This window comes from Tachysurus vachellii, chromosome 8, assembly GCF_030014155.1.
Source record: "Tachysurus vachellii isolate PV-2020 chromosome 8, HZAU_Pvac_v1, whole genome shotgun sequence".
NCBI lineage: Eukaryota > Metazoa > Chordata > Actinopteri > Siluriformes > Bagridae > Tachysurus > Tachysurus vachellii.
In genome coordinates, this window is record NC_083467.1 from 3,654,159 (window position 1) to 3,668,448 (window position 14,290).

Below are 14,290 nucleotides of genomic sequence, written 5' to 3' on the forward strand. Positions count from 1 at the left end.
TTTTGTAAACTCTTGTAAATGCTTCGCTTGTCTTTCCACTGACACAAACAAGTTTTGAATGGCTCTCGGATGTACGTGTAACTTGGCCTCCTTTCGATTCGCTCATATGCCGGAATGCTTTGTATGGTGATGCAAATTTCTTGTAAAATGTACATTTTTAAAGCAAAAATTTCTAAGTGAGGGCGTTCGTGTGCCACTATGTCCTTAAACTCATAAAACTACAGAGAAACGTACTGATTTCAACATATAGCATTTATTCGATAACAATTTACATAACAGCAGAATACGTCGTCTGATGGAACTTATCTCTCCTCCGAGACGTGGATGCACGAGAAAGCGGTGAGACGGAAAAGTCCTCGATTTCACTTTCCCTTGGGTTAAAGTTTCACTTCAGCCAGATCCCTTTGTCTCCTGCCTCTTCGTTGTAACCCTCTGCGTACTGCTTTCCTGGAAGCTGAAGACAGAAACGGAGACGTTAAGAGACCAAATTCAACATGTCCTTTTCATCTGAAATAGTCTCTCAGCTTTGTGGAAGCAAAATAAATCAGTTTGTATAAAGAAAGACGGAGAGTTTGTAGTATTTTGGAACACGTCGGTTGATTCGTGCTGTACTCTTCTAATCGATTGGACTTACTTCTATAGCGCATTTAACAATTCACACGGTCTCAAAGCAGCTTTACAGAAGTATAAAAAATTTATATATTGAACATTTTTACATTATATATTTAACATTTTAAAATTTAGAGTTATTATTTATCTCTATCATCCATCCCTAATGATCAAGCCTGAGGTGACGGTGGTGAGGAAAAACTCCCTGAGATGATACGAGGAAGAAACCTTGAGAGGAACCAGACTCAGAAGTGAACCTCATCCTCATTTGGGTGACACTGAACAGAAAATAATGTCCTTCCTACGAGAGTTTATAGTCGAGTGGAATTAAGCAACAAAGAGCTCCAGAGAAACTAAGAGCACAAAACAGTAGCTCAAAGACGGTGTGAAAGTCTCCAAGCTGCCCCATCCACAGAAATCCCATGCAGGTCTATCCCCAGTAGAGTGCACACAGGGTGACAAAACCCCAACCAGGGGTACGTTGGTGCCCGCGCAAAGGGCTTCTAGAACACGGTTGCAGGTTAAAGTTATATTATTAGCTGGAAGGACAGAACAGAACTGTTAAACTAAAGGAAATAATGGTGCATAAACCTTTAGCCTTTTGGTGTATTTATTTGTGAAAGGTTGTAGATCAGGCGAACAGGCTGCAGAACCAGCAAAGGATCACGAACAGTTGTTCAGTAAAATCGACAAATGGGCTCTCAGGGCTCGTTTTGCCAACGGCGATCGAGCCAGTAAGAGGTAATGGGGTTTTAATTTAACAGAACTGGAATCCCACTGACAGCTTGATCCAGACGCAGAGCTGAATTAACACAAGTCTTGTAATAACCGCTTCGGCTGAAAGCTGATCGGTCAACCACCGTTGCTTCCTAGGTGAGGATGAGTCTCTTCACCTGGTCTGTATTTTAGCCCCTTTAGCAGCTAACATAAAAAAAATTAAAAAAAAAAACAAGTAAGCAAAAAACCCACAAGAAACGTCCATGAATATTAACGAGGTTGAGACGAACGAAAGACAGGAATACTTGATTATTATACGCGACTACTTGAACGACCACGCGTGCCATTGTATGCAGTAAAATTAAACAGAATCAGGCTCCCTAGAGTGTAAGAATGAAAAAGTCAAGGCACTCGCCTTGTATTACTTATTCCCATTGCCCCTCGCACATATCGCAATAAAATACAGAGCGGAATTAAATGTCAGTCGGAAACATCCAATAGAGTAATTTACACCTCCTGGTCGAGACGCGGCGCGTGAAAAGCCATTCTCTGAGCGCTCGGGCTTAAAGGTCAGGTGCGAATGTTTTTTCTGCCAGAGATGATGGTACCAAATCACTCGCAGCATATTGAACAAGTGCCATTTAGGAACCGTCGGCCATCTTTTTGCAGTAAATATGAGCTAATGCCGGCGGTGAGGAAAATAAAAAGACGAGTCATTTTGTTGTTTAAAAGCGGAAAACGCATTCCTGCTACCGTATATAATAAAATAGAATGGAATCGTTCACGCAGACGGCGGTTTATATTCATCCGAAAGCACGTAGTGAAGAAAAGCCTGAATTCTTTCGCCGGCTGTGGATTTTTGAGACGTCGTGCAGGAATGCAGGAACGTGGGGGAAAAAAAAAAAAAAAAAAAAGTGTGAGCGCCTGCGGATATCGAACGAGACTGCGTCTCTCTGGACTCGAGCGAACGCCGCAGTTTCTGTTCCCTCTGAAGCGAAAGGGTCGTGGATCTAAACTGACCAGGAATACTTTTCTTCTGCTCTCTTGGCACTTGGTTGTGTGAAACGGTCTACAACAAGCTGAGGTCTGATGTCATTCTTCTGGCTGTGAACCATCTGTCTGTTCCCACTGTTCCCTGTCCTCTGATCTACAACCTGTCTTCACCCACATGGCTCACACTCAAAAATCTCTAGGCTCACACATCTGAATAATTAAAAACGCTGATTTATCTCACACACACACACACACACACACACCTTATGCTGCATGACTTATTGAAATGTAAAGTTTGCTTAAAAGGAAGGGTTGGGCCTAATAACCTGGCAACCCGTCTTTATTTATACGTAAATCAATTTTACTATAAATTGAATCAAGATGTTTTATTTGGGCTAGAGATAGTCCGACATGAGAGAACGCATCAAAAAGACACGACAAGGTGAAGAACGGAAGTAAGGACAGGGGCAAAACAGACAGAAGGAATCTTTTCACATCCTGTACATTGGGCACGAGGGTATTCTTTACAGCCGTGTGGTCGGCGAGCGAAAGATCTCTGCTGGACGGTGGAATTTTTAAGGGAATTTAACTCACAGTAGTGCGTAATAAACAGCAGTACTCATTTCAACACTGTAAAGAGAACTTTGTAAGTCGACACTTACTTTGTTGCCCTATTGAATCTTTTTTCTTTTCCACCTCTTCTGGCCAAAAAAACCCCAAAAAGATTGAGAGCGCATGTGAAATGGTTGCAAAGGGAAAATCCAATTTCTTTTGGATTAAGGTCAGCATTTAACTTGACCGTTCCAAAACATTATCTTCGTCCGTCTTCAATCGATCTTTGGTGGACAAACTTGGGTGCTTTGGCTCGTTGTCTTGGTGCAGAATGACCCGTTTTCTTCGTGGACAGATGTCCTGCCGTTATCCTTGGCAGGTGTAATTCTGGTCACTGGTGTAATTCTGAATTCATTGTTCCATCAATGATGGCAAACTGTCCTGGTCCAGATGCAGCAATACAGGCACAAAGCATGATACCACCACCACCACCATGTTTCACAGACCGTATAAGGTTCTTATGCGAGAAATTAAGTATTTTCCTTTCTCTAAAAGTAATAATAAAAGTAAAAGAATTTTTATTTTGGCATCATTCCTCTACAAATAATTTTTCTAATAGTCCTCTGGCTTGTCCACATAATCTTTGGCAAACCTCATAGGCAGCAATGTTCTTTTTGGAGAGCAGTGGCTTTCTCCTTGCAACTTAGTTACCCTGGGTTCCTTTCTGACCCAACAGACTGCTCCATGTCTTGCTAATGGAGTGATCTTGGTCTTAAATTTCCCCCGTTTGTACAGAATCCATCTGTCTATAGATTTTTTGGAGTCCAAACTCTTTAGAGATGGTTTTGTAACCTTTTCCAGCCTGACAATAAGCGACAATAACTCTTTTTCGGAACGGTCTGAGAAATCCCCCTTGTTTTGGCCATGATCCATGACTTTGATACATCTCTGTTCTTTAAATAAAACGGTGCAATCACGGAGACCTGATTATCATCCCGTTGACTGAAATCAGATGGACCTTGATTAAGATGGACCTTAAATTTGACATTGAAAGAAAATTCTAATCCTAGAGGTTCACATACTTTTGCCTCTGACAGATATATAATATTGGAATATTTTCCTGAATAAAAAAAAAAAAATGACCAGTATAATGATCAAGGGACTTGTGTAATAATCTGATGATGTTTCAAGTCATATTTATGCAGAAACATAAAAATTTCTAAAGGGTTCATAAACTTTCAAGTGACAATGTTGATCTACTGTTTCTCTAAAGAAGTAAAACCTTCGACCGGCAACTTTACACACAAACTCTGCTGTTAAAAGGCAGAATGCCTAAAGGTTGCCAGGTATGGTAATAATAAATAATAATTTAATACGATCAGAGAACCATACTGTACGTCGTAATAGTGAAATATTATTTTAAAAAAATCATTATAAACAGACCAAATCAAAGTAGATGAGACTTCCTTTGTGATCAATTAACATGAGGGAATTGATGGTGATGCTTTGTGTTGATCATTTTAGAATAAAAGCCTAAAAGGGTAGGAGGTGAAGTTGTGGATTAATTAAGACAGAGAGCAATTTCATTTATTCTTATTATTAAAAAAAATTGAGCATTTAAAATGTTTATTCATTCATTAATTTTCTACCGCTTATCCGAACTACCTCGGGTCACGGGGAGCCTGTGCCTATCTCAGGCGTCATTGGGCATCAAGGCAGGATACACCCTGGACGGAGTGCCAACCCATCACAGGGCACACACACACACACACACTCTCATTCACTCACGCAATCACACACTACGGACAATTTTCCAGAGATGCCAATCAACCTACCATGCATGTCTTTGAACCGGGGGAGGAAACCGGAGTACCCGGAGGAAACCCCCGAGGCACGGGGAGAACATGCAAACTCCACACACACAAGGCGGAGGCAGTAATCGAACCCCCAACCCTGGAGTTGTGAGGCGAACGTGCTAACCACTAAGCCACCGTGCCCCCCATTTAAAATGTTATTATGCCAAATGTACTGTTATGAGTTTTGGGGAAAGTGATAAAATTTCTTTTTTTTCTAAAAAGATTTATTTAAAAAAAAAACGACTCTCTTAGTCATGAAGCTGAAAAGAAGAATCTGCTTCCTGCTTAGAGGCGAGACGGCAATTTATTATGCAACAAAAGCAACTTGCAGTTTGATGCCTAATCACTTGACTTATCGATGTAATACATTTTTGATGAAATAAAAATCCCTTTCCATTTGGGCAAATCTTCACTCATTGTTTTCTTCCACTAAATTAGCTTTCAAGGACTTCGAAGGACTGCTGTGTTTCTGCTCTAGTTGCTTCACGATCCCTAAACGCATTAGCTGAAGCTGCTACTGTACAGTCTGGGAGTTAATCGAGGTGACCGTCCATACCATCCTCTTTCTCTCGCGCACACACACACAAACACACAAACCGGTCACGATGTGCATGTTCACGATGCACGTACCGATTTGAAAGAGTAGTAGGTTTTGTCAAACTCGTGAGCGCCGATGGTGACCTCTGGGATGTATCTGGGGATGCAGGTCATGTTGGCCACCCGCTGTTTATCTTCCACACTACAGAAATAAAACAGGAAATTTATGGATGCTAGACAGAGAGAGAAAAAAAAACGTAACACATTGCATCTGCTTGCTTTTACACTGCTAAAAAGTCACCCTTAATGTTGATATATATATATATATATATATATATATATATATATATATATATATATATATATATACACACACACACACACACACACACACACACACACATGACGGACAAATATTTCAGCCAAATGGTAGCAAAAGGTCAAGAACGTGCTGTAATTGAAAAGCGCTTTATCTTCTCTATGCTTGATGTACGGGTTTTACGGTGTTATGACTACACACTCACAGAATTCTCATGTGATGGAACGTGACGTCATCCTGCTCCAACCACGGGCCCTTCTCGAACTTCAGGTACTCGATATCCTCTGCTATCTGAGAAACACACACAGATCGGGATGGACTGGGCACATCTATCACGCCTAGGGTTGCAAAATTCCGGGAATTTTCAAGGCTAGAAACTTTCCATGGGAATTAACGGGAATATATGGAAATAAACTGGGAATTTTTTTTTTAAAAATGCAGAGTTGCCTATAACAAGGAACTTAAATGTAGTTAAAAAAATCTTAACAGCATAATTTTGTTTAAAACAACAAGATTTAATGCAGTTTAAGTTGAATTTGTAAATTTGTACCCTGCGTTCCTCGGTCACTTGCACACAGCACACTGCTTACTGGAGGGCCATTGAGGCCACACTCCCTGCATGTATTTGCATTCTTCCATAACATGCACAGTAACACTTTATTTAACTAGTTGCTTATTAGCATGAATATTAATAGAATATTGGCTATTTATTAATACTTATTAAGCACATATTAATGCCTTATTCTGCATGACCTTATTCTACATTCTTAATTGTACCCAATACCTAAACTTAATAACTACCTTACTAACTCTTAATAAGCAGTAAATTAGGAGCGTTACCACATGCACAGATAATTTGATGACCCTCCCCCCCCCACACACACACTCCCCCGAAATAAAAAAAATCCTATATAAAATGTTTATTACAATTATTAAGTTTATTACAAGAGCATAATAATGTTTATTATGCTTTTGTGTTACTCAGTGAAATAATCAAAGTTCTAATTACAATTAAATCAGTCAAGACGTCATTTTTAAAATTTGTATTACCTTGCATGCACGTCTGCTTATGACCAAACAAAATGCACTTATGTTTATATATAATATAGTTCATATAAATTTCCAATTAATTCCCATAAATTCCTGTAAATTTCCATAAAGTGTCCAATTTTGAATATTTCCAAAATTCCCCAGATTACGTTCCCGTGGAAAGTTTCCGTAAACTTTCCGCCCCTTTGCAACCCTAATCACGCCTTTAAAAACCACACTGTTTTTATTCAAATCTGAAGATTTTGAAATGTGCTGATTGTTTTGTCAGTACCTTCTCGATATCTTGCACTTGTGTTGTATCGTAAGCGAGCACTTCAGCCTCCTCGCTGTAAATAAAAGCAGAGTTTTGTGTGTTACGATCAATCCTGTAAATCCTCCCTGGTTAGAATTAGAGACGAGGACGATCAGAGATGCTTTATGATTGCATATCATTTATTAAACCATTGAGTGACTGAGAAACCCCATCGTTGCTCATATCAACAGCGACTTACATTATCTCATTTTTATGCAACTGAGAGTTGAACAGTGGTAGCTTGGTGGACCTGGGATCGAACTCACAACCATCCGATTGGTAGCACACTTTAACCACTAGGCTACCACAATTCTTACACAAAGTCAATTCTTTCAAATGGAATTGAAATGAATTTTGGAAACTAAAGTCAAATAAAAACAAATACTTTAAAAAAAAATTAAGAAATTAAAAAAAATAACCCACCAAAACTTTTTCATACAATAAGAAACCATACTGTATATTTGGGCCTAAAATCAAGTTATATATAACAAGTATGATAGATACTTGAAAAAAAATTTCAAGTCATGGGTTTTTTCAGATTTTTATACATGGAATATTTTTTATATGGAAAAAAAAACAGCATAGATAGATAGATAGATAGATAGATAGATAGATAGATAGATAGATAGATAGATAGATAGATAGATAGATAGATAGATAGCCTTAGTCCTCATTCATCCAGTGTGCATACAAGTTTGAACATAAACCATGTATACTCCTGATATGACGCCCCTAGTGGTAGAGAAGTGTAATTACATGCAAAAAACATCATGAATGTCATGAATTGGAAGAATTTTTTTTTTTAAAACCCCCCATAAAATCTTGGCCCCCAAAAATTTTTTTTTTTTTGCCCCTTTTTTTAAAAAAGGGTTTTTTTTTTGGGAAAAAATTTTTTTTTTTTTTCCGGGACCCTTTTTTTTGGGGGGGGGGGGGGGAAAAAAAAAATTTAAAAACCCGGGGGGGGCCAAAAAAGGGGGGGGGGGGCCCAAAAAAAAAGGGGGGGGAAAAGGGGGGGAAAAAAAAAGGGGGGGCCGGGCCTTTTGGGGGGGGGGGGGGTTTTTTTTTTGGGGGGGGGGGGGGGTTTTGGGGGGGGGAAAAAAAAAAAAACCCTTTAAATTTTAAAAGGGGAAAAAGGGTTTTTTAAAAGGGGGGAAAACCCCCCCCCTTTTTTTTTTTCCCCCCTTTTTTCCCCCCCCCCCCCCCCCCCCCCCCCCCCCCCCCCCCCCCCCCCCCCACCCTTTCCCCCCCCCCCCCCCCCCCCCCCGGGGTTTCCCCCCCCCCCCCCCCCCCCCCCTTTTTTTTTTTTTTTTCCCCCCCCCCCCCCCCCACCCCCCAACCCCCCCCCCCCCCCCCCCCCCCCCCCCCCCCCCCCCCCCCCCCCCCCCCCCCCCCCCCCCCCCAAAGGGGGGGGGAAAAAAAAAAAGGGGGGGAAAAAAAAAAAAAAAGGGGAAAAAAAAAAAATTTTTGGAAAAAAAAAGGGGAAAAGGGGGAAAAAAAAAAAAAAAAAAAACCCCAAAAACCCCCCCCCCCCCCCCCCCCCAACCCCCCCAAACCCCCCCCCCACCCCACCCCCAAAAAAACCCCCCTCCCCCCCCCCCCAAACCCCCCCCCCCCACACCCACACCCCCAAAACCCCCCCCCCCCCCCCCCCCCCAACACCCCCCCCCCCCCCCCCCCCCCCCGCCCCCCCCCCCCCCCCCCCCCCAACCCCCCCCCCCCCCCCACCCCCCCAAAAACACCCCCCCCCAACCCCCCCCCAAAAAAAAATTTCCCCCCCCCCAAACCCCCTTCCCCCCCCCCGGGCCCCCCCCCCCCCCCCCCGCCGCGCCCCCCCCAAACCCCCCCCCCCCTTTTCCCCCCCCCCCCCCCCCCCCCCGGGGCCCCCCCCCCACCCCTCCCACCACCCCCCCCCCCCCCAAACCCCCCCCCCCCCACAACCACCCCACCCCAAAAACCCCACCCCCCACCCCCCCCCCCACCACCCACACCACCCCCCCCCCCACAACCCCCCCCAGCCCCCCCCCCCCCCCCCCCTCCCCCGGCCTCCCCCCCCCCCCCCCTGGTCCCCCCCCGCCCCCCCCCCCCCCCCCCTCCCTTTCCCCCCCCCCCCTCCCCCCCCCCCCCCCCTTCCCCCCCCCCCCCCCCCCCCCTTCCCTCCCCCTTCCCCCCCCCCCCCCTCTCCCCCCCCCCCCCCCCTTCCCCCCCCCCCCCCCCCCCCCACCCCCCCTTTTTCCCCCCCCCCCCCCCCCCCCCCCCCCCCCCCCCCCCCCCCCCGCGCCCCCTCTCTCCCACCCCCCCCCCCGCGCCCTCCCCCCCCCCCTCCTCTTCCCCCCCCCCCCTCCCCCCCCCTTCCCCCCCCTTTTTTCCCCCTTTTCCCCCCCCTTCTCCCCTCTCTCACTCTCCCCTTCTCCCCTCTCTCACTCTCCCCTTCTCCTCTCTCTCACTCTCCCCTTCTCCTCTCTCTCTCCCCTTCTCCCCTCTCTCTCTCTCTCTCTCCTCCCTTCTCCTCTCTCTCCTCCCTTCTCCTCTCTCTCTCCTCCCTTCTCCTCTCTCTCTCTCTCTCCCCCCCTTCTCCTCTCTCTCTCACTCCCCCTCTCCTCTCTCTCTCTCCCCTTCTCCTCTCTCTCTCTCTCCCCTTCTCCTCTCTCTCACTCTCCCCTTCTCCTCTCTCTCACTCTCCCCTTCTCCTCTCTCTCACTCTCCCCTTCTCCTCTCTCTCTCCCCTTCTCCTCTCTCTCTCTCTCTCTCTCCTCCCTTCTCCTCTCTCTCCTCCCTTCTCCTCTCTCTCTCCTCCCTTCTCCTCTCTCTCGCTCTCCCCCCTTCTCCTCTCTCTCTCTCCCCCCCCTTCTCCTCTCTCTCTCCCCTTCCCCCCCATCCTCACGGCCTCTCTCTCCCCGCCTTCTCCTCTCTCTCACTCTCCCGCCTTCTCCTCTCTCTCTCTCTCTCTCTCTCTCTCTCCTTCTCCTCTCTCTCTCCCCCCTTCTCCTCTCTCTCTCCCCTTCTCCTCTCTCTCTCTCTCTCTCTCCTCTCTCTCTCTCTCCCCCTTCTCCTCTCTCTCTCTCCCCCTTCTCCTATCGGCCTCTCCCCACCCCCTCTCCCCTCAGCCTCTCTCTCCCCTTCTCTCTCTGCCACTGCGTTCATGGAGGTGTCCACGTTTCTTTGCATGTTGAACTTCCTGAGGTTTGACCGGCATTATAACAGCTTGCACTAAAAGTACTGCTTCTAAAGCAGCATGAAGACGCAGCATTATAGTTTTATTTAATCAACACACACCAGAACCAGGTTTAAATGTGATCCTACACACCTTTCCAGATGCCTTGAGCTTCTTCTGCACCTCCTCAGCAGGAGAATCTACGTAGATGACGAGGTGCGGGACCCAAAACTCACAGATACTGATGTCTTTAATCTCGTTGTAATGATCCACACCTGCAGGCCAAGCAAGACAGAAATCTCTCACACACTTAAACTCAACTTTCAGGAACAAATGAAGAGAAAGATTTACACGAGACTATGACATGATGATAAAATCAACAAAGTTTTTTTAAATTAAGTTAATTAAGTCGGAAGACATCCAGATGCTGATGGTGACTGAGATGGATTTAACATTAATTTGTGTGTGTCTGTGAATTACTGTATAGCTGCTATAACGCAAGACCTTTGTTATTTCGTGGACGTCCCACAACCTTAACTGTAAATATAAACAGTTAACATTACTAGAAATGATAATCTCTTGTGGTATTACAGGAATTTTAGGGGATTAAAGAAACACTTTGAGGCATATTTTGGGCACGACTTTTTTTTTATTTTTTTTTTTTTTATCTCTTCTTAATACAACTGAGCAATTAAGAGTTAAGGGCCTTGCTCAGGGGCCCAGCAGTGGCAGCTTGGTGGACCCGGGATTCAAACTCACAACCTTCAGATCTACCACAGCATGGGGCATGATGTTATAGGAAAAGAATCCACTTTAGGGTGAGAACAGGAACTTCATTTCACAGATCTTTTCACCTCTAAAAAACTCATTACAGAACTTCCCTTCACGCCTTTTTCCCCAGCCTCATTTACACCTCCAGCTCTGTGTACAAGACACTTTAATTGTTTTCTTTTCTTTTTCCCCCCTCACTGTTTTGACCGAAGTTGCAGGAGAGACCACAAATAAAGAAAGACTTACACTGCTTCCTGATGTAACCTTGATTGGACATGGCCTCCAAAAACACCACATCGCTGAAAGGAGAACGTTTGAGGATGACTCCCTGTCCTGAAGGAACGAAAGAGAACGGGTTAAGTCGAATTAGTCGTAAAAATGTTCGGAGTCAGACGAGAAAACAAGGAAGCGGTTCTGAACCTGTGGTGAGAAGATGCTCGACGGCGTCCGAATACTGCAGCAGTCTCATGAGGTACATCCAGGACTGCAGACGGTACGAGTTTCCGTCACTGGCTTTGGGATCCAGGTAGAACTTCTCCAAGCTGCAGTTGCCGTTGTAGCTTGAATCCAGAGGGATTTTCTCTTTAGTCATTCTGTCCACGTAGTTCACATCAGGCTCAGGCATGTACAGCATCCCTAGATACAGACGAGATAAGCAGGATAAAGTCTACAAACTCCACAACACACGATAACACAGCGACTGAAGAAGTTACTGATACTGAATTGTTTTTTCTTGCCCAAAATATATGCATGTGTGGTAAATTGTAGGAATTGAAGGACGCGCACAAGTCAAACAAGCTATACGGGTCTTGTTATTCTCTATAAATGTACCCCTCTGTGTGAAGGTTCGGGGCAGACTAGCTAACATTCAGCCGAAGTTTGATGTATGTTCGGAGAGCTTTCTGTGCTAATAAAAACCCACAACGCATCAAATGATCATCATATAACTTCCATGCCTCAACCTTAACCTAATAGTCTTAAACAAATGGTGTTAATATAATTAGCATTATTATTATTACTATTGGCTCAAAGCAGGTTCAAGCTACAGCAACAAAAGCACCACATATTACTGCAGTCTTTAGTAGAGATTAGAAAGTGCTTGTGGTTTAGGAATGGTCAGGATGTCATTTCAACTTATTCAGATTATTTTTGTACATTTTGTTTCCTGCTCAGTGATGCCTTAAGATTAGAGACTGTCCCTAGTTAGCAACTTTTAAGACCTTTAGCAACTTGAATTCTAAAATGTGCCTCTCCCACTGACCAACTGCTCGTCCCGTCTCTCCCACTGACCAACCGCTCGTCCCCGTTTCTCCCACTGACCAACCGCTCGTCCCAGTCTCTCCCACTGACCAACCGCTCGTCCCCGTCTCTCCCGCTGACCAACCGCTCATCCCCGTCGGTCTATAGCGTCAGTATTAGTGAGCATGAGTTTGCTACTTTCCTCTTACGAGAGCTGGCATGACCGGGTAAAGTGGCTGATGTTACAGTTAAATCATGAAGAACAGAAGAAAGACCGAAATCCTGACATCCTGTCTATCCAATAGCTCCACCTACCCAGGCGGTCGGCCAGTTTCTGTGCCAGAGCCCCTTTCCCAGAAGCAAGGTTGCCGTCTATACAGAAGATCTTGCTGTTCTCCTTCAGCCTGGGTGTGGTCCTCTCACCCAGAGCGTACGCCCACCATCCGTATCGCAGACTTCTAACTGGACACGTGTGGATCCCGGCCTTTAATCAGAAAAATAACCAGCAAGTCAATAAACTTGCTAAGGGATACATCTTGGATTATTTCCCCAGTGAGTGAAATGTTTTATTTGCTTGACCTGTGAATCTGATTACTCATCTTTAACATTCAAGACTCACAATCAGAAATGTCACTGATTTCAACTGAACGCTCTGCGCGTGTGTGTGTGTGTGTGTGTGTGAGAGAGAGAGAGAGAGAGAGAGAGAGAGAGAGAGAGAGAGAGAGACATGCTGAGTGAAGACTGACTTCAGGTCAATTACAATTACATTGACCGACAATTACAATCAATATAAGGAGAAATAATCACAGCTGAGATCTCATGGATATGCTGATGTATATTTATTTATTTATTTGCTTTTTTTTTTAAATTAATTTAAGTAGAAACTGACTAATTTTCTTTACACCTCTAAAATATTACAATAAAAATTTGGTAATGATTTTTCAATAAGTAATCATTCATAATTTTTTCACATTTCTTTTTTAAAAACAACTTAAATATTAGAATATTAAATATTATTTAATGTGTCAATGTGCAAAAGACAACACTTAATAATAATAATAATAATAATAATAATACTAATAATAATATCAGATGCTTTTTAAAGTGCAGATTTTTTGTTTGTTTTAACGTAGCAGTTTTTTTGCTAAATAAAACAGTGAACCAAACATTTAACTTTTCTTATTAATGGCTTCTATTAGAACAATAAGTCTTAATACTAATAATAATAATAATAATAATAATAATAATAATAATATTACAACGCTATTTTTCTGGTCCGTCTTGTTAAAATCTCGCGAGGTTTCCACCATCACTAACAGTAAGAAGTAAAAACACTTCTGAAATCTCGCGAGATTTCCATCAGCACTAACCGAATATATGCAAAGACACTTCTGAAATCTCGCGAGATTTCCACCAGCACTAACCGCAATAAGTAAAAACAAATCTGAAATCTAGCATGTGGAATTCTGATTCAAATGAAATGTTTTATTTTATTTTATTTTCATTCGTGTTATTCCTGTAGCCGAGTAAGGAGTTTGCTCGTTAAAGGTTTGTTGCTGTTTTCTGCAGTGTACTGGATGTTGCCCTTGGCTTAAAGGGCTGTTAAGGCCTCGTTTTCTAAATAACCTTTTCGTTTTAATATCTTACCGTTTGTGAAAGTGAGACTGTTTTAAACGCCGCTGCGCCCGAAGGCACAAACAGCCGGAAAATCCGTAAAGCCATTAAACAATAAAGAAAAATCCTGGTGTCCCTCCGACACCGAAGGCGACCGGGTCAGATTCAACGTCGCACAAATATCGCGTCATCAGTTTTGGCTTTCATAATAAAAGTTCGTCGCTCCGTATATTCTGGTATTTTTGGTGTTTTTTTTTAATTATTTTTTTTATCGTTGTTGCGGACAGAGTGGATCAGATTTATAATTAATCTCAGAAGGTTGTATCAAACATGAAATTACAGATAAAAGCAACCATTACATCACATTAAATTATATTATATTACATTACATTACATGCAATACCAGACCGTTGGTCAAAGACTCTTAATTTGTAGAAGTTCATGTTAGATAAAACAAATGCTGATTTTTAAGCATTATAAACTATTATAAATATTATAGTTATTAGTAGTATGTATAGTATTTATTATATTTTTTATATTATAGTATATAATGAGTGTATATATATATATATATATATATATATATATAT

The 14,290-nt window shown here is 43.4% G+C and overlaps 1 protein-coding gene across 1 annotated transcript; it reads right to left on the bottom strand.

Annotated features, from left to right (window-relative positions):
• Positions 1-234: 234 nt before the first annotated feature.
• Positions 235-13,884, bottom strand: ndufa10 (NADH:ubiquinone oxidoreductase subunit A10). The gene is made up of 9 exons (XM_060877163.1): positions 13,734-13,884; positions 12,402-12,570; positions 11,268-11,483; positions 11,094-11,180; positions 10,199-10,351; positions 6,905-7,011; positions 5,789-5,874; positions 5,358-5,466; positions 235-454 (listed from the first exon to the last, which is right to left on the bottom strand). The coding sequence occupies exons 1-9, from the start codon at positions 13,806-13,808 to the stop codon at positions 386-388; spliced, it is 1,071 nt and encodes a 356-aa protein (XP_060733146.1). The 5' UTR covers positions 13,809-13,884; the 3' UTR covers positions 235-385.
• Between the last annotated feature and the right edge of the window lie 406 nt (positions 13,885-14,290).

What these genes read in the sequence shown, in the direction of transcription:
- ndufa10 (XM_060877163.1), bottom strand. Translation starts at nt 13,808, where the DNA reads ATGGCTTTACGGATTTTCCGGCTGTTTGTGCCTTCGGGCGCAGCGGCG. An exon ending in AAGTGCAAGATATCGAGAAG is followed by an intron (nt 5,875 to 6,904) that starts GTACTGACAAAA and finishes TGTGTTTCTCAG; the next exon opens with ATAGCAGAGGATATCGAGTA. An exon ending in CCTACTACTCTTTCAAATCG is followed by an intron (nt 455 to 5,357) that starts GTACGTGCATCG and finishes TTCTGTCTTCAG; the next exon opens with CTTCCAGGAAAGCAGTACGC.